Source organism: Electrona antarctica (genome assembly GCF_951216825.1).
Source record: "Electrona antarctica genome assembly, chromosome: 1".
In the NCBI taxonomy this organism is placed as follows: domain Eukaryota; kingdom Metazoa; phylum Chordata; class Actinopteri; order Myctophiformes; family Myctophidae; genus Electrona; species Electrona antarctica.
The window spans coordinates 38,446,972-38,474,243 of record NC_136806.1 but is presented as its reverse complement, the minus strand read 5'-3'; the positions used below and the strand labels follow the sequence as shown (position 1 = coordinate 38,474,243).

General features: G+C 42.6%; 2 protein-coding genes across 5 annotated transcripts in view; both read right to left on the bottom strand.

Annotated features, from left to right (window-relative positions):
• The window catches only part of LOC306924264 (uncharacterized protein), a 29,452-nt gene extending 24,491 nt beyond the window's left edge, over positions 1 to 4,961 (bottom strand). Inside the window, exons 1-3 of one of the 4 annotated variants that reach the window (XM_079502711.1) lie at positions 4,646 to 4,961; positions 1,389 to 2,239; positions 879 to 940 (exon numbers count right to left, since the gene is read on the bottom strand). In XM_079502711.1, coding sequence (XP_079358837.1) covers positions 879 to 940; positions 1,389 to 2,045 — 719 coding nt within the window. In that variant the 5' untranslated portion in view covers positions 2,046 to 2,239; positions 4,646 to 4,961. Of the gene's footprint in view, positions 1 to 878; positions 941 to 1,388; positions 2,305 to 4,645 lie in introns of all 4 variants that reach the window. The other 3 variants (XM_079502710.1, XM_079502709.1, XM_079502712.1) reach the window with 3 other exon arrangements.
• Positions 4,962 to 7,225: 2,264 nt separating this feature from the next.
• Positions 7,226 to 27,272, bottom strand: matr3l1.2 (matrin 3-like 1.2). Its single transcript, XM_079502745.1, has 22 exons — positions 26,945 to 27,272; positions 24,633 to 25,481; positions 24,109 to 24,170; positions 22,765 to 22,815; positions 21,898 to 22,001; positions 21,430 to 21,473; positions 21,086 to 21,199; positions 19,530 to 19,655; positions 18,893 to 19,084; positions 16,977 to 17,101; positions 16,246 to 16,621; positions 14,796 to 15,095; positions 14,095 to 14,203; positions 13,517 to 13,533; positions 12,820 to 12,942; positions 12,576 to 12,707; positions 11,332 to 11,460; positions 10,919 to 11,049; positions 10,517 to 10,829; positions 9,571 to 9,940; positions 7,784 to 7,899; positions 7,226 to 7,626 (listed from the first exon to the last, which is right to left on the bottom strand). The coding sequence occupies exons 2-22, from the start codon at positions 25,287 to 25,289 to the stop codon at positions 7,585 to 7,587; spliced, it is 3,633 nt and encodes a 1,210-aa protein (XP_079358871.1). The 5' UTR covers positions 25,290 to 25,481; positions 26,945 to 27,272; the 3' UTR covers positions 7,226 to 7,584.

The following is a 27,272-nucleotide window of genomic DNA, read 5'->3' as shown; positions in this document are numbered from 1 at the left end:
CAGGTTGTGGCCTCCTGGTGGCGCTATAATAGGCGAAAAGGGTGAAAAGGGTGCCATTTCTTCATACGCCTTTGATGGCAATTGGATGCTTTGAGGCATTTTGTTCCAAAAATGTGTTTTGCAAAAATCAACTTGTTGGTGGCGCTATAACAGGCCAATGTGAAAAGGGTGGGATATATTCCTCAGCCTAGTAAGAAAATGTGTGAAAGATTTCACGTAAATTGCACGCTGCGTCCATGATTCGAGGCTTATGTTCAAAACGGGGCAATATGGCAAACTGTGAAAGCCAATTATAGCCAATTAGGATGGAATATGAAATATCGGACAGATCCGACTTGAGCACATGACTATAGAGATACTGTGTAACGATTTGTGAGATTTTTGGACAGAATCTGAAGGAGTAATATCAAAAAATGAGTTTTACAAAAGTCGGCCTCCTGGTGGCGCTATAAAAGGCAGATGCGGAAAATGCAGGTCAAAGGTTTGTCCTTGGCCTGTAGGGAGTGTGCATGCAACGTTTTACGCAGATCGGTGCAGTTTTAGGTAAAAAGTGTGAAAAGCTGCCTCATGGTGGCGCTATAACAGGACGTTCTGGAAAATGTGGGGCAGAGGTTCATCGTTGGCATCCAGGGAGTGTGTGTGCAAAGTTTGGCAGCGACCGGGTTAACGGTGCCGGAGATTAGCTGTACACAGACAGACGGAAGGACGGACACACACACACACACACGGACGGAGTGCAAAACATACTTTCTCCCCATGCCTTCGGCCTGGTGGAGACAAAAATGTGTGAGTGCAACTATGGTTAATGAAAATATGCAGAATACATCAGCTGTGTGTTTTGGAGACAAGCTCAGTCAGTGTGGAGGTGAATGACTTACATTTGAAGCAGTTGTCTTCGGTTCTCAGCATGGCGTAAACCGCTAGTGTGTTGATTCCACTCCTGGAGGACACAAACAGAAGCTTGCTGAACAGCTTAACTTAAGAGGACTGAACCTTTGGATATCAACTAAATATGACTATTTACTTCACTATTCAATATACTTCAACTATTGTCTGTACATGTGCACGACATTTGGATGACCGATCCTTCTGAAACTACAAAGACTCCATTACTATTATGAATAGTATTTGTTCTAACTTCTGTAAGTCTTTAAGAAATGTAAGACATACAAAATACAAAAAGACTATGAAAGACTAAAGACGAAGAAAAAATAAGCCAATTAAAGATGGATCCAGTCAATAGAAAACATAACAGCAAGCATGTCTGTCATGGAGATGGTACATGAATGAGATCCATCCAGTGTAAGGACTGGAGCCAATGAACCAACATTTTATGAGTTAAATCCCACAGAAAGAGGAAAAGGGGATGAAGTTGGAGTTGTACTCACCATGTTGGAATGCACATCAAAGTCACAAAGAGAGCAGACATGAGGGAACATGGTGGGTGTGACTCCCAAGAAGTCCTGCACTTTTCCTTGGGATGGCGAACCAATCCTCTGCTGCATAAAGACGGAGTCGGAGGACGACGTCATTCCCATGCCGCCATAAGAATCACGGGAAGGCTCAGAGTATGCAGGCCTCTCCCTGGTGTTGTAGTCCAAGTCGTAGCTGTGGGCAGCCGATGAAGAGACACTCGACATCGAACCGTAGCCAAAGTCGGCTGCAGAGGAGGGTTGTGGACGAGCACGTTGTTGAGCCATGCCCATGGAGGGAACGCCTGCCATCCCCCCGCCCCCCTTTCGGCTCTTCAGCTGCATCAAGATGCCAGGCAGTGTCTCCACGCTGATGTCCTCCTCTGGTATCTGAGCCAATGCATCCAGATCAGCAGGAGAAAGACCCAAGCTGGCAAACAGCTTCATGGTGTTGCCAATATGGCTGCCACCGTCACTACGCCGGGGCAGCTGGGAGCCACGATCTTGGTTTTCACCCCCTCTCATTGCTCGGTTTTGGGGAGCTGAGCTGAAGTTCAAGGTCTCAGCAGCGGCCAGTAGGCCCCGCCCCACGGCAAAGCCCTTCTGGCCATCTCCTGTGTTCCTCTGGGACATGATGGCAGAGACGCTCGCTCTCTGGATTCAAAAACACTGATGACTCAAGTTCCAGAATAAATTGTTTTTGTTTTGTTTTTTGTATTACTTAAGGATTGAGTCTGGTAAGATTTTTTTCTCTACAGTCAGGTTACATTTGAAAAGTGGGAAAACAGAGTATCTCCTCTTGTTCTTCAGGGAATGCTTGATCTCAGCTGAAACACAACCAGGAAGGGAATCTTGAGATAGCCTCCATCTCTCCACCAAGACCACAGAAGCACTGTGATCCACAGGCCACATTAACAAATGGGGGAAAATAAGCACAATTCAAAATAGATATGCTTCATCTAAGCACTGAAAAGAAGGGTAGAAAGGAGGAGGTAACAGAGAGAGGCGTGTGCAATTAAGATTCAGAACTGACCTCAGACACAGAGGGCGAAGAATAGATACATAATGAGTATAAGACACTGATATGACAAGGAAGCTGGTGGGTCTTAAATGGGACCATCTCCTTTAGCAAGGAACAATACTTGAAATCAGAAGTCACATATGTGACTAAAACCTGGATAATCATTTGTCTGTCGCTACATGTGTGTGGAAAAAAGGTAGGCAGACAGACGCCTTGATAAAGACGTGAAGAAAGCAAAATGGCCATTCAGGTCAGAAAGGCCTTGCCAAAAACAAGATGAACAGCGTGTTTGGTGAAAGATACATCGCTGAAACGGGATACTGGTGTTTTTAATATATAGTGGTAAAACTATATAGATAAATAAATAGAAAGAGGCCTACATGGTAAACGTAGCCCCTTTCGGGACCCTCGGTTACCTTTTCTGAATTTTGGACGGCGGTATCCTAGCATAAGCCCTCAAAGCCCTATGGTAGGGGAAATAGCCAATAATGCTCTTTTGCACAAAATAACACCTGGACCTTTTTGGTGGGGACGTAACAACTACAAATAAAGGTAAGAAAGCCTTCTAGTTCGAAATTCTCCTTTAAACACTTTACAGCTCTCAGTCATAGACTCTCAGTATAAGCAACAACACAGCAGTGTAATAATAGTAAACCGGCTTGCGCATGCGTGGTACACCTGATCACAACTACCGTGGCTGCCAAGGCACATACAGAGCGAGCATTGGGTGAATGCTCTACATCCCTCCTCATTAGCTTACAGTGTGTACAACAAATAACTGTATTCAAATTTGAACAGTCCACAGTGATACTTTAGTATTCAAGCTGCCTGTGTCATGAACAATGGTGGACCTGGGTGTCATCACTCCTGTATCTGAGCTAACTGAATGGGTGTCAGCCATGGTGGCAACAAACAAGAAGCAGACAAAAGAAATAAGGATCTGCATTGACCCCAGGGATCTAAACAGGGCTTTAAAGCACCCCCACCATCCGATGCGCACGGTTGAAGAGGTTGCATCACAGATGGCAAATGCAACAGTTTTCAGTTCTAGACGCAGTTCTGGACAGTATTTCTTCCCTGCGAACCACATTTAGCACACCTTTTGGACGCTACAGATTCCTCAGAATGCCGTTCGGAATAAATTCAGCGAGCAAAGTATTCCAGCGCACAATGGAAAAGATATTCGCAGGATACCCCTGTGCTATAGTCGTTGATGACATTATAGTGGGGGGCCGCACTGAAGCCGAGCATGACGCAAACCTAAAAAGAGTACTTGACTGTGCACGCAAAGTTCCGGCTGACAGGTCACTTATGTCGGTCATGTGTTCACCAGCAAGGGCCTGAAAGTGGACCCTGAGTAGACCACAGCAATCACCAAAATGCCTGTTCCCGGAGACGTAACAGCTCTACATCCCACTTCTGACACCATGTAGAATGGCCAACTAAGGAATACTTGTAACTTTATAAACCAAGTTCCATTTATTAAACACTGTACAGCTCTCAGTCATAGACTCTCAATATAAGCAACAACACAGCAGTATAATAATAAACCGGCATGCACGCGCACAACTTCCTTGAAAAACATGGAAGCGGCTGACTAAACAACCGATTTAAACGCTCGTTTAACCGTTTAAACTTGGATCTTCTTGGCCGCTCCGAAGTTTTAATGAGTTTAGCACGTTAGTGGCCCTTCACTTTTTGGATTTCATGTGCAGAAAAGTGTAAGAAGCGTTTCTGGTGGAAACAATGCACCGTTTCTGAGCCGCAGTGGGAAGGGGCGTGGATGTGACCTCATCTCGGAGCTACAGAATGAGCAGACTGAGGGAACGTATTGGGGGCGCTAATACAGAGCGAGCATTGGGTGAATGTTCTACAATTCCTATGATGGAGAGTGGAATAACTTAAACTTGCCCGTCCAAAATTCAAAAAAGGTAACCGAGGGTCCCGAAAGGGGATAATGGTGAACGTGACATACAGTAAACATCTATTAAAACAAAGAGGATATGCCTATTGGCGTTTACCCAATGCTTATATGCAACCTAGCCAGGTGGTCAAGCTACCTAAACTCAACATGAACTCAATAATTAGTATGAAAATAAATGTTTGTTAGTGGAATACAAATATGAAGATACTAGGCCGTCCCGAAATAATGAAACCACTACGGTATGCTCATGGTACTATCCTATCTATCACAGCCTCAGTTTACACTTACCTTAAGTTTACGTTATGAGCTAATACGTAGCTTATCTTAGCACGGTATGCGTTGCCAGGTTAGTGCACTTGACTAGATCGTAATAGTCTCCTCTGTGGTGTGGAAAAAGCCTGGTGACGCGAGGTTAAGATTTAGATTTAAGTAGGCTTTGCACTTTTATATTTCTTTGCAGGGGGAGCCTTTAACTCGACGCAAAAACAAACAAAAAACGTTATTTTCAACTCGCTTCAATAACAGACAGGCCTGAACCATAGAGTATATGGCCTGAACCGAAGCGAACACAAAAACGAATGGAGACTACTTCTTTTGGGTTTATTGGCGGTTGGCAAACATATTTGTGCATTACCGCCACCTACTTGATTCTTGGAGTATTTAAACTATATTCTGGGTTCCCCTTCCATATCTTCTGTCCCCTTCTATATCCCAGGCCCTGGGGCCTGAGACGGTGGTGCAAATTCATCCCTCAATTGTTCATTCAAATCTTCTCCAGTAATATCATCCACGCCCAGGAATCTCCTGGCTGCCTCGGTCCCAGGCTTACTTATCTGCGAAAAGGTCTTCAAGGTCTTCTGCCCTGATGAAGACCTTGTAGGTCGAAACATGTTGGCAGTTGCCTTTTTGAGTGGTGTAAACCACTCCTACAACTGGCTTTGTTAGTCTGTGCAGAAAAAATGAGCATGGTTGCTATGTTCACCCTGTTCACCCGGGTGTGATTTAATTACGTCAGACATGATTTTTGAGTGGTGTAAACCACTCTTACAACTGGCTTTGTTAGTCTGTGCAGAAAAAATGAGCATGGTTGCTATGTTCACCCTGTTCACCCGGGTGTGATTTCATTACGTCAGACATGATTTCATTACGTCAGACAGGCTATACCTTACACCACTCAGTTCACACGGGTGTGATTTTTAATTTAATAAAGTTTTTTAACGGGGGACAACAACAGACTATCATTTGGTTAAAGAGTTCAAGAGAATAATGGCTGAGGGGAAGAAGCTGTTTCTGGATCTGGTTGAAGTCTTGAGGCATCTGTGGCCCTTTCGCCTTTTTGAATAGGAGGGGTGGAACAGTCTGTCTGTGAGTAATGATAGGCTACTAAGGGCCTTAGACTGCAGCGCTGTTTGTAGATCAGACTCAATTGTTGGCACTTGGCAGTGAAGAGCCTATAATACGCTGCAGTTTTCACCACCCTCTGCAGTGATTTCCGCTCCAAGACAGTAGTTTCCATACCAAGCTGTAATACAGTATGTGAGTGTACTTTCGATGGTACAGCGGTAGAAGTTTTCGAGTCTGGTGGGATAGTTTCACTTTCCTCATTCTCCTCAAGAAAAAGGTGTACCTTCTTTTATCAGGGAGGATGTATTCCTCTTCAATTGTGACGTTTTACACAAATTGCATATGGTTCATTAAGCCAGTGAATGGTCAAAGAATACAGCATTGTTTGTCTGCTTATTTCTCGTTTTGGCTTATTGGTGGTTTTAGGAGCATAGTAGAGCTGCCTATATATATCATTGTTTAGAAACTACTGGTAGCCAGAAAGCCCCATTAATACATTAGCAATGACAGCCAGCCAATAATCCCAACATCCTTACTAAGTAATCAGACTTGCTTCTTCTTTTAAACCAGGAGCACACAGGTCGTGTGACCCATGGACCAGCTGAGTGTTGATGTGAGGAGAGGCATGGACCAAAATGGACCTTTCATTCAGACCGTCTTGAGGATTTAAGGCCTATTCATAGTCTGGATTTTCGGTGGTGAGGTGACCACCGCTGCGGTGGTGAGCTGACCACCGGAGCTGAAATAACGTTGAGCGGTGGTGAGTAAAAACAAAGAGAAGGGCTGGAGCAGTGGCGGTGGTTTGCTCTTCACCGCGGCTTGTGACGTCATGTTGTAGTTCGGTGGTCACCTAACCACCGAAAATCCAGACTATGTATGAGCCTTAATTCTGTCTTCAATAATAATAATCTGGGCTGGCTATTAATCACATCATGAACACGCCATATGATTGCACCCAGGGCAGTGCTTGGCGAATTTGTCTATACTTGGCATTTCATAATAGGCAAAAATAGGTTTGAGCTGTAATATACATAATACATTAAATACATACATAATACATTATATATATTCTCAGTCATTATGTCACCACAGAATGTATGTACCACACAGCTAAGATACATTTTATTTGGTCAAATATATAAAATTGTTAGGTCCTCACTAATAAGCATGAAAAAATGGCTGTGTCTCATAGGAGGGCTGTGGGCAGTTCAGAAACCGTCCTCCAGTGACATCATCGATGGGGAATACAAGCTAATAGAAACTGCAGGCTTTCTAGTCCTGAAAAGTTGCAATGCGAAAATAGAAGCCAATCGTTCTCACGATAATGAAAATCTAAACAAAATCTGCCTAATGATGATGTCACTGGATGACATTTCTAAACTGCCCACAGGCACAGCCCTCCTATGAGAGACAGACTGAGTAGAAAAAAATTGTGCCATTTTATCATGATTATTATTGAGGACCTATTATATAAAGATAGGTTGAAAAGTGGTGAAGTGGAGAAATAATGGACCAAAGTTAAGTTTCTGAACTTTTTGTGCAGAGTTTATTTATAAAACGGTCTTAACCACTGGCGGCTCCACAAACTCTTGGCTTGAACAACAAAGTAGTTAATGTCAACATGTGACTCAAGATTACCCAACCACTTTATAGTTGAAATTACAAATATTAAATTGTTTGCTGGAATATCCATTTTTGAAAGTTAGAATAGGACTTAGGTGGTTACAGCCAAACACAATATCGAAAATGTCATGTTTTATATTAAAAAAAAAAAAAAGATGGTGACATGCAGCTACTGTCAGTTCTTAAAAACAAAATGAAGATAAAATTGGTACATGAACTAAACTAAAATCAAAACATGAAGAATTTAGTGTATATGAATACTACTCCGTCTTCTTCCCTTTCTTGTTCTTTTCCAGGTGTTTCTGAAAAACAAAATCAATTAAACTCATTAAAGTCGACTATTTAACCAACATACAGTTGAACAATAATTTTTCTACATCAATTAGGAAAATATGTGCATCTCAGTATCAAGGTAAAAACGGCGTGGCTTGTTGTGACAGTTATTTGTGACATCTTTACCTTCAACTTGTCATAATGAGTCTGGCTGCTGCAGTGTATCTTCTTGGCCGTTTCCTCATTGGAGTAAAATAGGAAACACAATCTGCAGTAATAACCCATCTTCACAAACTCCAAACCTAAAAACAGATAAAGAATGTAAACTATACATCTAATATAACAATTGTAATCTTCATGCGCACACACGGTTTATGGAACCCAAAGTCAATAGCTACGTCATGCCAAGCCCGCCCACCTACCCACTGCACCACCGTCCTACCCACTGCACTCACACGGCAGTGACGTCACGTACTTACCCTCCGCGTCGTCCCACCGCTATCTCCTCATGTCGCGCCGGCCGCCGAGCCTCAACAGCACTCGCGGATCAATTTTCATTGCACTGCCACCAAAGTCGCCTCCCTTCCACACTCATGCCGCCAATGCATTTCTTTACTACATTGCCATCCCCATCGCCAAAAGCACCCACACCCACGCACGCACACACTCACACAAGCTGTAGCCACATCTACCAGAGAGCCGGACGTTTTCTCTGTCGGCCAGCTTCTTTTCCGTTTTGTTTTAGACAGCAGGTGGATGTGGCCAGATTCCGGCCAGATTCCCGGAAACGTGGAGCTGATATTAATTTCCATCCACCAGCTGTCTAAAAAAACAGAAAAGAAGCTGGCCGACAGAGAAAACGTCCACGGCTCTCTGGTAAGTGTGGCAACACCCACACACGGGCCACGGAACACTATTGCCACTTCTATGAAAACAAGCCCAGAAAAAATGCCATTCAACACGCTACTTACACACCACCATCCACCATTGCCACCACCATTGTTGCCACGTCTATGCAAACAAGCCCGCAAACCCTGACTTTCTACAGCCTACTTACACACACTACCACTCGCTTACAATACGCGGACCTGGCAACACTACATCCCCTCTTTCCATTGGCTCCGTCGCCACCACGTGCCCCACGAGTTTCCATGTTACCTTGCGCACTTCCTACAACGCCACCGGAAGTTACACACTACACACACACACACTCTCTGTATCGTTCCAATTTCAGTTCGTATTGGTTTGCTCCCAATCTTCTCTGTATCGTCTGAGCGTCTGAGCGTCCAGTGCACGTATCATACATGGTCACTAGGTGGAGCCATGGCACAGTGGAAATGCAACAGCTACAATGTGCTCAACAAATACAAACGTCTGAGTTTCCGATGCTACTCACTCATTTACAAAGAAAGCTCACATCAGAATAATAATCAATGTAATAATAATAAGAAGAAGAAGACTAATAACAACAATAACAATCATATCAACAGTACAGTACAGTGTACAGTACAAAGTAGTACAGCACAATACAGTACAGTACAAATGACTACAGCACAGTAGTACAGTACAGCAGTGACCACAGTACAGTATAGTACAGTGCAGCGGAGTACAGTACAGTTCCTGCTAGGTTGCCACATTTCCGGCTTCCAAGCAACTTGGGATATAGAAACATTGCGCCTTGCCATGCTCACTTTCATATGAAAATACACAAAACCAAACAGGGCCACTCAGCCAGCTTGCCAACTTTGCGCTTTCCAAGCAAATGTGTATATGAAAACATCATGGGTTGCCATGTTTGCTTTTCCAAGTAAAAAACAAACAAACAAAGCATCGCCCTCCCGCTATTGCCTTCTTCCCATTTGCGACGCATGGCACTAGGATGAGCCGGCCGAAGGTCCGCGAAATTCTAGTAAACAAACAGTTGAATTCATGTGTCAGTAGTAGAATGAGGTGATTCTCTAGTCTAGACTCACCAACAGGGTTGTTTTCATCATAGGGGGCAAGGGGCAACGAGGCTGGAGCTGGTTTGGTATGTACTGGTGTGGCGGCGTCAGTCTGTTCTGGTGTGGCAGCGTCAGTCTGTTCTGGTGTGGCGGCATCATTTTGAACTGGTGCAATAGCATCCACCTGTACTGGTGTGGCGGCGTCAGTCTGTTCTGGTGTGGTGGCATCATTTTGAACTGGTGCAATAGCATCCACCTGTACTGGTGTGGCGGCGTCAGTCTGTTCTGGTGCGGTGGCATCAGTCTGTTCTGCTGTGGGTGTCTGGTTCTCTCCAGAATCCATACTGTGGTTCTGTTGACTCAGACTGGTACAGACCTCTTCCTCCTCCTGTTTCATCACCTGCAAACAAACAAACATCCATCCATCCACCAATCAGTTCAGTACCAACCACTGTTCTGCTTGGGGAGAAGGTGCACAATACATCCAGTCTTTTACAGCAGAAAATTGGGAGCTGCCCAGTGGAACCAGTGTTCTACTGGTGGGCGCTGAGCTGAATAAAGTGTTCATACACTCCTGCGTCAAAGGCAAAGCAAATTTATTCATATACAAGACAGATTTCCCTCAATATCTACCAGAAATGTTTTCTCCCCCAGAAATCAGTGGAACTTATTTTCATGGTCTGTAGTTAATTATACAAACTACAAAGTACCTACTAAATACAGTTTGCTTGACCACAAATGTAAAGAATGTTATATTTAGATAAGATTAGACAGATGCTAGGTTTGACGTTTACCTGGTATCTCAGTTACTTTGATATCGGTTTTAAAATGTTTTCTGTTAAATGTCCAGCCCTAAGTGGTAGTATTAGAAGTAGCAGTAGTCCTAATACTGGTAGTATTAGAACTGTAGAACTACCAGGAGAAGTACTATAGTGGTTCTTATTATTAGCTTTCATACAGTCATGTTTTAACTTACATCAGAGTCGAGTTGTTCCGAGTCACTGTTTATGACAATCGAGTCAGGATTAGCATTGACCTCTTTCTGCTCTTCTGTGCTCTCTTCTTCTTTCACCTCCTCGTCCTGCTCTCCCTTCATCTCCACCTCTGATTTCAGCTCTTCTTCCTGTCCTTTAACCTCATCCTCTTTTTTGTCTTCATCTGGTGTCTTCTCCTCCCTGGGTTTCTTTGTTGGGGGTTCATCAGTGTGTGCAGAGGACCTGGAACGGCTGTCTCTCTTTTTGCCGTCTCTGTCTCTGTCTTCAGTAGGCCGTTTCCCCATTGCCCTGTGGCTTCAAGACAGACAATGTTCCGTCAGGATTTGTCAATTCAACAGCATTTAATTCCCATTCCCAACCACCCACAGGTCATAACAACTCACCCATGTTTCAGCTGTTTGTACTTCCTGCTGACGTAGACCGTCAGTCGTTTCCCATGGAGTTTTGGTGGATTGATTTTACACTTGTCGGCCATCTTCTCTGCAATTGCTGGATTTTCCATCTCTACAAAACACTAAACAAATAATATAGAACATGATAATGTTAACAAGTGAATTCATAAATGCTTGTCAATATATTAATTAAAGGAACCATGTCTCTGACATTTTTCCAACCAGCACTTTGTGATAAGTCGACCCTCACAAAAGTAATTCACTCAAGTCAGCTTGAATCAATAGTGTGGCAAATGAGTATTGAAACAAATATTCAGATACAATATGCATATATATTCTAGTTGTAGCAGAATACTAGATGTAATACTAGAGCTAGTGGTAGTATGAGTAGTTCAAAGACATACTTCTCTCTTGATTCTGTTGAGAAAATACTTCTTGACTTTTCCAAAAGTTTCAGCAATCTTCAGAATGGCCTCGTCTGTGAATTTTGTGTCTGGAAGCTGACCCAGGTACACCACCCGGCTGGCACCACACTGTAAAATAACCAAATGCAATAGAATACATTGCTCAGTATAAAACCGGTTTCAACAATAATAGACTAGAGCTGATAGTAGGAAGTCATCATGTCAGATGGGAGAGGGCAGTTTGTAGTGTATGTATGGCTATGGCGTTGTCTGTGGCATTGGTTTTTTCGGTACACAAATTGCTGAGAGTCTAGGAGTAGCAACCTGCTACTGATCAGCTCTTTTTACATGTTTCTTGGAGGCTTTGCTCACTTATGGGTCAGTGCTATAGGTCACCAGAGCCAGTTAACTTGCTTTTATCCAGCACTGGAATTAGTCTAACTCATCTGAAACAAGAAGGTCCTCGACTCAAGGACACTTCAGCACTGGTCAGAGTGCAGTTTAAAGGTACCAATAGTGCGTAAGCCGTTCCAATGACTTGCTGCTTTAGCACTACCTTTTCCTAATATGCAGATTTGGCTGTTTTGTTTTCACAACTAAGTGTATAAAAGGCCCTCTTTCTCTACTCCTCAATCCCCGATACCAAAGCGGTGACCGGTGACTGCTGTCCTGAGCGGCTAGGGCTGGGACGGTAAGGGATTTTTGTTACCGCAGTAATCGTCCTCCCCCTTACCGACGGTATCAGCAGCGCATCGCATGAAACAAACACCTAACCATTCAAAAACGTCCCCTCCTCATGGAACCGATTATCTTAAACATTTTAAACAAATTCCAAGTTAACTGACGATAGATTGCCGAGCCAAACTTCAAGCCGCTCCACCACCACACGCCTCCCCATGCCGTGAGTTAACATTATTGCTGCATCAGCCTCACTGATTCCGTGTTTATTATGATCAACTTTTCATTTCATTTCACACCATATGCACTGTAGGCCTAGAACTTAGGTCGCCAGAACAGCACAGAAGAAAAAAAATATATATATATATATATATATATATATATATATATATATACATATACCGCGGTATGTGCTACATACCGGCGGTATTGCGGTTATTGCACCCTGCTCTATAAGCAGCGTTTCTCAGTGCTGTTTATCCATGGACAGCTGAGACAGATGAGAGCAGAGAGACAGACAGATGTGGTTAGGTCAGGTGGGATTTAAACAGATCAAAAGCATTTACCTTTATAGTTGGATAGGTCTGAGAATGACTGATCTTCACATGTTTATCACACACTGCAGCCTGAATGTTGCCTGCGTTGTAGAACTTAACCATGGCCTTGGCCTCCTCCTCCGTGCCAAACTGAATGTAAGCCTGGAGTCACACAGTAGAAACAACACCAACACAATTGTAATGCGATTGTAATGTAATTCAGATGTATAATCTGATCCTTACTATTGGTTTATTGTAATATCAATGTCTGTACCTCAGGCCGCAGGTCTAGAACCAGATGTTTGACCACCTTGCCAAAGGGTTTGGCCAGCCGCAGTATTTGATCCAGAAAACCGTAACCTTTCCTGAAGCCTCCAACATTCACTACACGCATCCCCTGCAACAAGACACCACAAACCACAAACCACACACAAACACCATAACAACAACAGACACGTTTAAATAAGATGCAAACACCATGACATTTGACAACAATACAAACACCATGACAATGACAACACACAAACTTTAAAACAAGATACAAATGCCACAAAAGGTATAGTGGAGTATACTTCTTAGTGTTAAATAGCTCCATATTCTCATAGCAATCATTGCTATAGTGTTTGTTCAATAGTAGGAGGGGTCTCCCTGCTGTAAGAACTGAGCTATAAAACTAAAGCTGCTAAATGGGTTCTCTCCCGATTGGATTAAATTGTTATCCTGACCTGAAAATGTATTTTCTGTTAACTAAAGCACTTGACAGACCACTGTTACTTAACACTCTATAGCTATGATCAGTTCGCCATCAGAATATCGAGCATTCACTTGAATCACTTCACACTAACACTATGACAACGGCATAGCACATCATGAACACACTGACACCACAGACAACATCACAACAAACACTTTTAGAAACTGTGGCAACAGTCTCTAAAAACTCAAGAGACAGTGCTCAAACAGGTACATACCCCTTTCCTTGTGTTGTCTGTAGAGGAAGGCACACACACACACACACACACACACACACACACACACACACACACACACACACACACACACACACACACACACACACACACACACACACACACACACACACACACACACACACACACACACACACACACACACACACACACACACACACACACACACACACACACACACACACACACACACACACACACACACACACACACACACACACACACACACACAGTTGAAGTGCTAATAGAAATCCACTGTAACTTTGCCTCTAGTGTACAGTCAACCTACATGTATATGTTGTATCATTAGTTGACTACTACAGGAACGGTCCTATTCTACTCTGTAAGTCCATGGTGCTACATTCCTCTCAGATACTACAGAGATTCTACTCCAGTTAATTGACTGTACCACTGTGTCTGATTCTATTCTATTCTTTAAATTACATAATCTATTCTAGTGGATTCTAAACAACAATATTCTATTATCTGGTAACAGTTAAATGTTGCAACTTGCAAGGTAGCATGGGAGGAACAGAGATGAATAGAATCCAGTAGATTACCAATGTAGTCATCATCCGACAGGCTTTTGTTTTCCTCTTCGTCCTCATCCATCAACTCATCCAGTGTCACAAAGTCATCCATGTTGTCTGGAAAGTCCTCCATTGTGTCCTGTTACACATACAGTAAGAGCAAGTAAAACGATGCTGTCTTTCCTCTCCTGTTACTTAACTTACATTTATTTATTCAACTTTGTTTATTTATTTACACTCTATTCTTAGTACTTTTAATTGTCTGTTTAATTTATCTGTATCAATATGCAATCATTGCTACTGTATGTCTAATATTTTGAAATTTGTATTCAGATGATTATCATAAAAAAAAACACACAATTGTAAACTTTTAATTTCCCCAATACAAAATATGAAAAATAATTACTATAAAGTATACTGTTGGACTTTGTGTGAAGATTATATCTTTATGAGCCCTATGGATTGACATGAAAGCCCAAAAGGCAGGACATGTGTTTTCGTAAGATCAAATGTGAAACATGGAGAACAATGCTATAAAATAATTTCAAAGGTATTATATGAATTTAAGGTGTTTGCACACTGGGCACTTTTTTCGGAAAACCGAAGCCGCTAAAAATCCAAAAAACGTTTTATATCTTATACTCGTTTGTTTTACTTTCATGTTATACTCCAATATAGAGTATTACATTTAGAATGTCCCAAGTGAAGGACAGAGAAAAGACAGGCAGTACCATGTCTTCAGACATTTCTCCCTTGTTCATCTGGGAGTCTTCTGGGTTCGTAGACGCCTTGTCTCCACCATCTATGCTCTCTGCCTTTTCTGACGGACCAGCCTCTGGCTCTGCCTCCTTCTCCTGTGCCTCATCTCCGTCCCCCTCCCCGTTTGTTGCTGTGGTGACAGGGTCACCATCAGGATGTTGCTGGGCTTCTTCAGGGTTTTGGAGTTCCACGTCTTGTTCCGTCTTCTCCTCTTCACACTCCTGCTTTTCCTCTTCTCCTTGCTCTTCCTCTCCCTCCACCACACCAGATACCTGACACATGATCAACCATAATCAAAATAAAATACAATTAGCCCTTCACTAAGTCCCTCCCCAACCCGTCCTTGTCCAATAGGCACAGCGAGAAGACAGGACAAGCTGTCCTTCTCACCCATTGAGATGCATGTAAAATTATGGGATTTCTCTTGCCCTTATTGGGGGCCAATAAGGGCTTTTGTGGGGTGCCAATAAGGGCTTGTGTGGGGGGGCCAATAAGGGCTTGTGTGGGGGCCCAATAAGGGCTTGTGTGGGGGGCCAATAAGGGCTTATGTGGGGGCCAATAGGGGCTTGTGTGGGGGGGAAATAAGGGCTTGTGTGGGGGGCCAATAAGTGCCATTGGCCCTTCAAGACGAACATTTGACAAGTAATGTCATAATAAAGTAATGTCATAATTAATTATACTTTTAATGTGCTGGCTGCCATCAGTCCGTTTTAGTTTCAGACTAATGAGAAAGTATTGCTTATTTTACTGTCCAATGACATGAAATGGCACAAGGGACGGACCCCACAAAAAGACCACCCCCAAAATTCGGCGCACGCTATGCGCGCCCATGCACATGGGCACGCCCATGCACACGTGCCCTTTTCTGGGGTTTGAGCACCTGCCCCGTCAGTGCTCTCTGCACGGCCCTGATCTAATCGCGCCGCTCTAACCATCCAAGTCTGAACGCAGCTTTAGACTACGGTCATTAGTATTATTGCCATCACCTGGGTGGGTTGTGTAACTTTCCCAACGTTAAGCTGTGTATGTGTTCAACAACACAGCCATGCAAAATTAAATAACACTTACAGCTATGAGGTGACGAAAGCTTGTCCTGCATAGCAACAGTTGCTAAATTATTTGGATAGGCATTGGGCAATCACTTTTTGAGGTGGAGTTTAGCGAAGGGCTAATTCTACATAAAACAGTATACTGTATAAAGAGAATATATAAGCGGGACGATGAATTAGGATTCTGTCCCTATCGGTACATAACAGACGGCACAGGTGACTTCGCAACGCTCTGCACAGCGACTCGCTCACCTAAGCTCGCTCTGCGGTGCCTCAAGTCACCTTCAAACGGCATGCCTCCATTGGTATAAACGAGTGCACCTTTTCCAATTTGACTGGTTTTCAATTTCCAATCACACACACACACACACACCTCCTCATCACCAGACTTGGTCTCCTCTTTATCAGCAGATGACTTGGTCTCCTCTCTCTTCTTCACATCCCTCTCTACAGATGACTTGGTCTCCTCTCTCTTCTTCACATCCCTCTCTACAGATGACTTGGTCTCCTCTCTCTTCTTCACATTCCTCTCTACAGATGACTTGGTCTCCTCTCTCTTCTTCACATCCCTCTCTACAGATGACTTGGTCTCCTCTCTCTTCTTTTGCTCCCGTCTCTTGGAGCTAGATTTGGAGGACTTGGAAGAGGACCTGTTCCCAGGGGAGGATGACCTCCTGTTTCCAGGGGAGTTGTTGGAGGAGGTATAAGTGTTCTTCATCCCTCGGTTGTCTCTGACTTTTTTGTCCGTACTTCAACAGAGAAAGAACCGCAATTAATGCATTATTATAACTATGTTTCTAACACATCATAGACATGGTATGCCTAGAAATGATTACCATAACATGTGAGTGCAGACTTCAGTGGTAGGGTATTATTTTAAAATGTTCAGTGTCAAATTGCAGACCGGTGATTCCCTTTACTGTTTTAATTATTACACTTGCATTCTCCATTTGAGTTGTTTATATACTTCCTGTTTTCTTTCTTTTTCACAACCCCCCCCCCCCCGTCATCCTATGGGCTGAATTGTACCATTTGTGGAGTCTGCATTTTGACACTCCTGTGCAAGGGAATTACTAGGTAGTATAAATGTCATGGAGGTCTTACTTTAGAGTTTTGTACTTGGTGCAGATATTGAGTCTGATTGGTTGGCCTTTAATGGTGAGAGGGTTGAGGGTGTAGTATTTCACCAACATCTCTGCGTCTTCAGGAGAACCTAACTGAACAAATGCCTACACACACACACACACACACACACACACATACAATATGGTAGTTACCATTTATTTAACTCATACAATATAATTATTTAACTCATGCCATGCGTTATCAAAAAGGGGCACATCCAAATAATGAATTATTTAATTTGTCACTGTATATGAAGTGTGTTTATTGATTGTAAGTTACAAAGACAATAAACACAAACAAAAACAAACAAGAAAAGAAAACGGCTCAGAAGCAACATTATTGTAAACAAAAAAAATGAAAAAAATAGATAAAGTGCCCCACGGGGCACAGGTCTCCACCAGGGCAGGTCAGGTTGTGGCCTCCTGGTGGCGCTATATAGTGTTTAGGATCCAAGATGACCACAGCACCAGGAGGGGGTGGGGCGGAGGTGAGCGGGCAGGGACATATGCACTTACTGGGCTGCATTCAAGACACTTGCCTTGTGTCCGACACCTGACTTGTGTCTGAACACAGCTTTGATGCATGTGTTCTGCCCCCATCCCCCCCATGCCCCATCAAACAAAATGTTTGGTCAAACCATATGGGCTTCCATTGGAAATGCATTGGAGCGGCCATTAAACACAGATACAAGACAGGTGTCTTGAATGTGTGAACGCAGCCCAGAAAGGCCACCCCCTCCTGGTGCTGCGGCCATCTTGGAAACTAAAACACAATATAAACAATGGGACCGATGGGTGGGGCCGAGAAAGGCCCTTATTGGATGATTTGAGGCATTTTGTTCCAAAAATGTGCCACCTGTTGGTGGCGCTATAACAGGCCAATCTGAAAGGGTGGGATATATTCCTCAGCCTAATAGGAAAGTCTGTGAAAGATTTCACGTAAATTGCACGCTGCGTGCAATTTACGTGTTTATTAGCAATTTAAGAAATTAAAAATAGTCGCTCATTGACTTCCATTGTAACGGAGAAACAGCTCTCAAAGTCACTCTTTTAGCACATAAACCAACGCAACAAAAGTTGATTCTGACAGTTTATGACATCAGGAAAACTCATGCGGTTTTATTTGTCTTTTAAGATAGATTTATAAAGTTACTATTTTGGTTGGAGATATACTGAAGCAGTACTTCGGTGTTCACGACTCTCGTGGGGACATCTTGCGAGGTTTCGTTTGTAAACAAGTCTCCACGCTGTTTGAGATGCACCCAGCTGCAGCCTCACATACGAGCAGTCCCAGACACTTCTTAGATCTAAAGTGTCTTCTAAAGTGTCTCCCTCAAACACGTCCATTGTGTTTTTAGCTCAACGGCATTCCAATAATAAGCTTCAGGAGTGGGTGTACAGTTTTGGTCCAATCAGATCGTTTTTTACTCAACATGAACAGCAGTGATTCGGACGGCGTAGTCATAGCTACAGGATCTTCTTTCTACACAAAATTATTGAAATTTTTTATTAAAAATAAAACTGCATGAGTTTTCCTGATGTCATAAACTGTCAGAATCAGCTTTTGTTGCGTTGGTTTACAGTATGTGCTAAAAGAGTGACTTTGAGAGCTGTTTCCCCGTTACAATGGAAGTCAATGAGCGATAAACAACACAACGGAGCAAAATAACTCTTACCCTTTAAAGTAAACCATCATTAGTATCAGGAGCAGTGGGCAGCACCCCAGGGAGCAGTTAGGGGTTAAGTGTCTTGCTCTGGGACTCAAAGCGGGGCCAGGATGAGAACCAGGGACCTTCTGTTTCCCAGGCGGCCTCTATACCAACTCAACCACGGCCAGTGAGTGACAGTTTCCAGCAGCAGCTAGCAAAATACTATGTTCAAAAGAGAAACCTTTACCTCGTTTGATAGAAACAGATGTTTCTCCACGGTTCCGAAATTCCCAGCGATGGTCAACAGCTCCATCTTCTTGTCCTCCTCTCTGGGCATGTTGGAGAAAAACACCACCTGACTGCCACTGCCAGCACCTATAATTTGCTTCTTTCTTTGGAGGACCACCAGCGGCTTAGCACTAGCAGTCTGACCAGGTTTCTGTTGGGAGAAGGGAAAACATTATTCAAGTTAGATTGTTCCATTTGAATACATTTACAAAAGGCACCTGGAGTTTTAATGCACAATTCTGCATCACTGCAGCTTCTAGAGTGCAATGCTGCTCTCTGTAAACTTGCAGCATTGCATGAAGGCCCTATTGTAATTTTGCGGCTGCCCCTGCTGACTAGTGAAACTAGTCTGTACACAATGTTGCATTTAACGTTATTGAACAGATATCCGTGGAATTTACACATTATGCTGCAGTTATTGTCAGTGTAGGAGTTTATTTAACCAATTAAGCCGTATGTACTTAATTGCAAATAGCAAAAATAGCTGATGCGTTGAGAGCTATATTTTTAAAACTCTCATTTTATGTTTGAACATTTCCTAAAAACAGGGATGCCAGGGTTAACATGATTAACATAATGCTAATCAACATCAGTACCTCAATCACCATCAAGTCCTTGGACAGGTAGAAATGTACTGGTTGGTTGCACATCGAAGCTCGGTTTTGCTGGTAGTACTGGACCATATCTTGTGCCTGCTGGTGGGTGTCCATCTCCAGAAAAGCCTAGAGGAAACGCCACAAACATCATCACCACCATCACCACCACCACCACCACCACCTCCACTGGTGTCCTTCTTCAGGATTCAGGGACCCATAGCAATAGCCTAATAAAAACTAATAGTGCTCTAGCAGTAAGAGGGTTAATTCTCACCAACAAATCGTTTAATGAAGGCGTTTTAAGTATTTCATCACTTCACCTGAACAAACTCACCAGAATTCTAAACATCAGTCTCCCAACTCTTTATTATAGTTTAATTTATCTGTATCTTATACTGTATATTGCAGTATATTGGAAGCTACTTATAATCTTCACAAACTTCATATGTTGCTAAAACGATTCTGTAGGATTGCCACATACAGAAGACATGAGCAGACCAATCAGGTCTGCACATTCTGCCCCTCTTTTCAAACAACTTAATATTTTACCATATTTTACCAATATTTTATTAAAAATAAATGCCAAACCTGCAACAAGTATTGTTCCAGCTAGATTAATTTCCTTTGCCCTGTAAAGCCTTCTTTCAGTTCAACAGTGATGTGCACCATTTCAATACAAGTCAAGAGTCAAGACACAGTCAAATCATTTACATCTCCCAAAGTTCCGTACTGGTCTCTGTCAGTTCTCCATCAGATAGCCATAGCCCAGCTATGGAACAGCTTAACCGCATTCTCATCTAATTCTACTTCATTAAATAATTTCAAACATAAGCTTAGAAATAGAACCTATTTCATTGACCAGATCACTAATCATTTTTTTATATTATCTCTTATTTTCTCTAATAGTGTCTTACGGTAGATAACCAAGTATCCTAATCATGTTGTAGTAGTATTCTAATCATGTAGTAGTTTAAAAATATATATATATAAAATATATATATATATGCGCCTCATGCTAGCACTTTCCCTTTTCTATATTTGTATGTTTATTGTTAATTGTATTGTTTTTATACTGTGCTATATAAATAAATACTAAAAATACTAAATAGTTGAAAATAGTTCAAGTCTTATGTTGTGAGCTTATATACCGACTATTTTCACTATGAATATAGGTGTGACTTGATCATTTGCTCTTATTTGTTGAATAATAAAAATACTATTGTTGAGTGTCTCACTGCAGAAATGCAAGACAGTGCCCTTTTTAAAATGATTATTTAGACTTATTTAGAGAAATATGATTGCAAATAATCTTAAAATCACCAAATTGAACACCAATTGAATGAACATCCTTCTCTTCCTCGGCCATTACTGAATTGAGTACATGTATGTACTAGGATTTATTCTTGAAAATACTGGCAATAGCGCAGACCAATGGAACAAATCATACAGACATGCTGGCTGCCTGAAATAGATATAAAAATATATACATTTTCAACTACTTCCGCAAATTTCACGTAAATGTTTAAGTTCTATCTGCTATGGTCTCAGTGTTGTACCTTGTTCTTGAGAACCAGATTTTCTCGGAGGATTCCAAAGGGTTCTGCCAAGGCGAACAAGGTCGTGTTGTTCAGCGGTTTCCTGTCATATTTTGCAACCACAACTCTGCTTCTCTGAGGAACAGATAGATGTTACATATTAACCACATTCATCTGGTTTAACCAAAGGTACGTGGACGTAGAGTAAAGTGCAGTACAGAGTACAGTAAAGTACAGTAGAGAAGTCAGTATAGTTCAGTACATTAGAGATAGTAGAGGTGACAGTTCAGTACGGAGAATAGAGAACAGTAGAGTCAAAAGCAAATATGAACAACTACTAAGTTACTAGATCATTAAATAATTACCTTGACTTGTCCAGGGAGAGATCTGTTGTTTCCAGCATTTCCACCTAACACAAGACATTCACATTAATTTGTTTCTCCCAATTAGTTATTAGCCTACTGATATGTTGCCACTCTTGTGATATTTATGCTATGTGTGTATGTTGATCTTTTATTTTATTCTTTGCTCTCCCTCTTTTGCCCCCCTTTTCCTGGGGGAGGGACGCTCTAAAACAAATTTACACACAGATTTACACCTGTAAACCTGTGATCAAACCTGTGCAATAAAACCGATTCGGATTCCTTGTTTCGCAAACTGTTGGGATATATTCAACTGATATCTTATTGGGTAGATATTAGCTGTGATTACACTTGAATATTGATTCAAATTCCTGTCAGTCAAAAAGCTAACATACTTCTTTGGTGAATATGTGCACCTAAAGAATACATGAACTTTGGGACACATTCTTGGCCTTAGCCCATGTCTCTTACCCCAGCCAGAGCCCATGCGTCCCGATTGCTGTCCTCCCCCCATGGGAGCTTGTCCGAGCAGTCCAGGGGAGAGGTTTGGGGTGTTCGCCATACGAATATTCCCACTGAGACAGAAGAAGAAGACATTAACCATCAGTGAGTCAGCAAATACTATTATTTAACATAATGAGTGACGAAAGTGGTATGGCGCTTCGGTGCCGGTGATTTCAGGCTATTGCACTATGACGCACGTCCGCTTTTGGCTTCCATCTTGGATGCTAAAGCATCAATGCCAGAGAGCGAAAATGAGGTCCATGAGGTCCAAATTAATTAATCGGGACGAGTATACCTGTCATACTGGGTCTGTCAACGGGATCAAATGTGTTAAAGAAAGACCAGGTAGGAACTAACGCTTCCTGTTACTGGTTGTACATGTAGAGCAGGAGTTCTCACGCTGTGGACCCCCAAAATACTTTGATCTGATGAAGGTTCATCTTGGCATTTGCCTAGATGGGCTTGTGTGCTTTTAAAACTTTTTCACTTTTATTCATTTGATTATAATTATTACCGGCTTAGTCCTTTTAATTATTATTAATATTTTCCTTCTGATGTAGGATTTGAGATTTTATTCAAATTTCGTTACAAGTAAAAGAATATATAATAATTATTATTATTATTATCTCAAGTGCCGGCGATAAAAGTCAAACCTATATTTGTTTTTTGTTATATTATCGTATTTTGCCTAGATCCATTGACTTACGAAAAAATGCTAAAATGTTACAAACTGGGCTTTTAACCTCCAGAAAGGGAAAGTTAAAACACATTTGACTGTTGCCAAAAATTAAAACTGCAACCAAGTGAATGCTTGTCATTATTAATTATGTTCACCTTCTTGCTGGTGCCATGCCTGGGTCCATGCCTGGGTCCCAGTCAGGATACCTAAAAAGAACAGCACAAATGTAATTTCCATAGTCATTAATCATGCATGTCAATGATATTATGTTGCAACACATACTTAATTAAAATTACCAGAGTACTTGGGCTCTGATTTATACTTAAAATGGCAGATCGTGTAGACATTAGAACTGTTTTTTACATATTGCACACCAAAAGCTTGTAGTGATGCAAATAGAGCACCGAAGTCTGATGTCAATATCGGTAGAGTGCGCAAAGTCCACAGGTTCATGTACTTTTATATTTGCATTGTAATCCCCATATCCCCCATAGATTTTAGATCGCTCATATAAGAACTGTGTTTGAAAAAGAAACAAATCATCCCGGCCGTTTCACTCACTAAATTGAGAAAGGACGCAATCGTGGCACCCTCCAGGGATCCTAGAATGCAATATATACTGTACTCAGTACTGTACTCTTTCTGACGTCGTTAAAGTAAGACTCATAAAATGTCCCTGGGACCCATCTAAAAGACCACCCCTGGGTCCCGGGACCCATTACATTGAAAACCTATTTACATCACTGAGCTTGTAGATCTGCAATGTTTTGAGGGGTGCTAGCACCTCCTATGCCCAGCTGTGTGTGTTTGTGTGTACGCCATAGCGATGATTTGATTGGCTAAGCACCCCATAGCGATGATTTGATTGGCTGAGCACCACATAGCGATGATTTGATTGGCTGAGCACCCCATAGCGATGATTTAATTGGCTGAGCAATGTACGTATTGACGATAAAAATTGAGGACAGAAAATTGAGGATGCCACAAGTGATTAGCCGGATTGGACTTGAGGATAAAAAGTGAGGACAGAAATGTGAATGTGATGATGTATGATGATAAGAGTGCCCCCCAGGACCCCACTTCACATGGGTGTGATTTTTACTATAACAACATGCCCAAAATAGGGACGCTGGGTTAGGGCCGATTCATACTCCTATTTTAGAGCCGAATAAAAGTCGGTTCGGCTCTGTAGAGCCTACAATGTGACGTCATTTGAGGTTCGGGGGGCGGGTACCGTCCTAAAGTCGGCTCTTCGGTGCTACTGAAAATTTCTGACGAGCCGAAATCATTTCGGCAGCGCCGAAACAGCGGTAAAATAGGAGTATGAATCGGCCCTTAGTGGTTACAGGTCTGTTCTTGGCAGCAAGACCAATACCGCCATACAACATAGTAAAAAATAAATGTGAGAGCAACTATGGTTAATGACGATATGCAGAACACATCAGCTGTATGTTTTGGAGACAAGCTCCTTGATGTCAGTGTGGAGGTGAATGACTTACATTTGAAGCAGTTGTCTGCGGTTCTCGGCATGGCGTAAACCACTAGTGTGTTGATTCCACTCCTGGAGGACACAAACAGAAGCTTGCTGAAGAGCTTAACTTGTAAGAGGACTGAACCTTTGGATATGAATTCAATATGACTATTTACTGACTATTTACTTAACTATTCATTATAATTCAACTTCAAGTATTGTCTGTACATGTGCACTAAATTCAAGACATTTGGATGGCCGATCCTTCTGAAACTACAAAGAATATTATGAATAGTATTTGTTCTGTAAGTCTTTAAGAAATGTAAGACATACAGAATACAAAAAGATTATAAAAGACTAAAGACTAAGAAAAAAATAAGCCAGTTATAGATGGATCCAGTCAATAGAAAACATAACAGCAAGCATGTCTGTCATGGAGATGGTACATGAATGAGATCCATCCAGTGTAAGGACTGGAGCCAATGAACCAACATTTTATGAGTTAAATCCCACAGAAAGAGGAAAAGGGGATGAAGTTGGAGTTGTACTCACCATGTTGGAATGCACATCAAAGTCACAAAGAGAGCAGACATGAGGGAACATGGTGGGTGTGACTCCCAAGAAGTCCTGCACTTTTCCTTGGGATGGCGAACCAATCCTCTGCTGCATAAAGACGGAGTCGGAGGACGACGTCATTCCCATGCCGCCATAAGAATCACGGGAAGGCTCAGAGTATGCAGGCCTCTCCCTGGTGTTGTAGTCCAAGTCGTAGCTGTGGGCAGCCGATGAAGAGACACTCGACATCGAACCGTAGCCAAAGTCAGCTGCAGAGGAGGGTTGTGGACGAGCACGTTGTTGAGCCATGCCCATGGAGGGAACGCCTGCCATCCCCCCGCCCCCCTTTCGGCTCTTCAGCTGCATCAAGATGCCAGGCAGTGTCTCCACGCTGATGTCCTCCTCTGGGATCTGAGCCAATGCATCCAGATCAGCAGGAGAAAGACCCAAGCTGGCAAACAGCTTCATGGTGTTGCCAATATGGCTGCCACCGCCACTACGCCGGGGCAGCTGGGAGCCACGATCTTGGTTTTCACCCCCTCTCATTGCTCGGTTTTGGGGAGCTGAGCTGAAGTTCAAGGTCTCAGCAGCGGCCAGTAGGCCCCGCCCCACGGCAAAGCCCTTCTGGCCATCTCCTGGGTTCCTCTGGGACATGATGGCAGAGACGCTCGCTCTCTGGATTCAAAAACACTGATGACTCAAGTTCCAGAATAAATTGTTTTTGTTTTGTTTTTTGTATTACTTAAGGATTGAGTCTGGTAAGATTTGTTACTATACAGTCAGGTTACGTTTGAAAAGTGGGAAAACACAGCATCCTCTTGTTCTTCAGGGAATGCTTGATCTCAGCTGAAACACAACCAGGAAGGGAATCTTGAGATAGCCTCCATCTCTCCACCAAGACCACAGAAGCAACAGAGCAACAGCACTGTGATCCACAGGCCAATTTTACAACAAATGGGGAAAAATAAGCACAATTCAAAATAGATATGCTTCATCTAAGCACTGAAAAGAAGGGTAGAAAGGAGGAGGTAACAGAGAGAGGCGTGTGCAATTAAGATTCAGAACTGACCTCAGACACAGAGGGCGAAGAATAGATACATCATGACTTATAAGACACTGATATGACAAGGAAGCTGGTGGGTCTTAAATGGGACCATCTCCTTTAGCAAGGAACAATATTTGAAATCAGAAGTCACATATGTGGCTAAAACCTGGATAATCATTTGTCTGTCGCTACATGTGTGTGGAAAAAAGGTTGTAGGCAGACAGACGCCTTGATAAAGACGTGAAGAAAGCAAAATGTCCATTCAGGTCAGAAAGGGCTTGCCAAAAACATGATGAACAGCGTGTTTGGTGAAAGATACATCGCTGATCAACGGGATACTGGTGTTTTTAATATATATTGTGGTAAAACTATATATGTATTTATATGTAAATAAAAAAACTAGAAAGATGCAACATGATGCAACCTACAGTAAACATCTAAACAAAGAGGCTATGCCTATTGGCGGTTACCCAATGCAACCTATACCCAGGTGGTCTCAGAGCCATAGAGTAAGACAGAGTTACGACAACTCTGTTCACTTCATGGGGCCAGTCCAATGGCGGCTCTTACATAGAACTAAAATCGCATGGATGCACCTGGGACGTATCCTCAGTGATGTACCCCAAGGTCATCGGGGTTTCGGGTCTCTCGAACATCATACCCCTCACTCAGGTGACCCAGGTGATTACGTCCCAGTAGCTACCCTTGATCAGTTGAGTGACAGACAGTCTGCCACTCTGCCCTGCCGGCTTGTCAGTGACAACTGACATTAAGCCCACGACATATAGTATTTATAATGATAAATGCATCGAATCTTCATTAGGATTATATGGCCACATTATTGTTGGGCCTTGGCTTGTTTTTGGAGGTGGGTTGGCTTATTTCTCTCACGACTCCACGAGAGTTGGCAACACTGGTCTAGGCTTTACAGTGACAATGAACCACGTGACCGGGCTGTTTTCTGTACCCTCAAATGTCGATTTGTCGTAACTCTGTCTTAATAGGCTCTGGGTGGTCAAACCCCCCTAAACTCAACATGAACTCAAGAATTAGTAAATGTTTGTTAGTGGAATACAAATATGAAGATACTAGGCCGTCCCGAAAGAATGAAACCACTACTACGGTATGCTCTGTACCATCCTATCTATCACACAGCCTGATGCGAGGCGGGAGGTTATTCTGCCGTTTAGAATTAGAATAGAAACTCGTCAAGAGCACCAGAATTATTTTTATTGTAGCTTTTATGGCCTCAGTTTACACTTACCTTAAGTGTACGTTATGAGCTAATAAGTAGCTTATCTTAGCACGGTATGCGTTGCCAGGTTAGTGCACTTGACTAGATCGTAATAGTCTCCTCCGTGGTGTGGAAAAAGTAGGCTTTGCACTTTAATATTTCTTTGCAGGGGGAGCCTTTAACTCGACGCAAAAACAAACAAAAAAACGTTATTTTCAACTCGCTTCAATAACATACAGGTCTGAACCGAAGCGAACACAAAACAACGAATGGGGTCAGGGTTCTTGTGCCGAAAATCGCATGATGACGCGTCTGTCGCGTCGAAAAGTGGTCCCCCCAGTGTTGCCAGGTTTTGCGA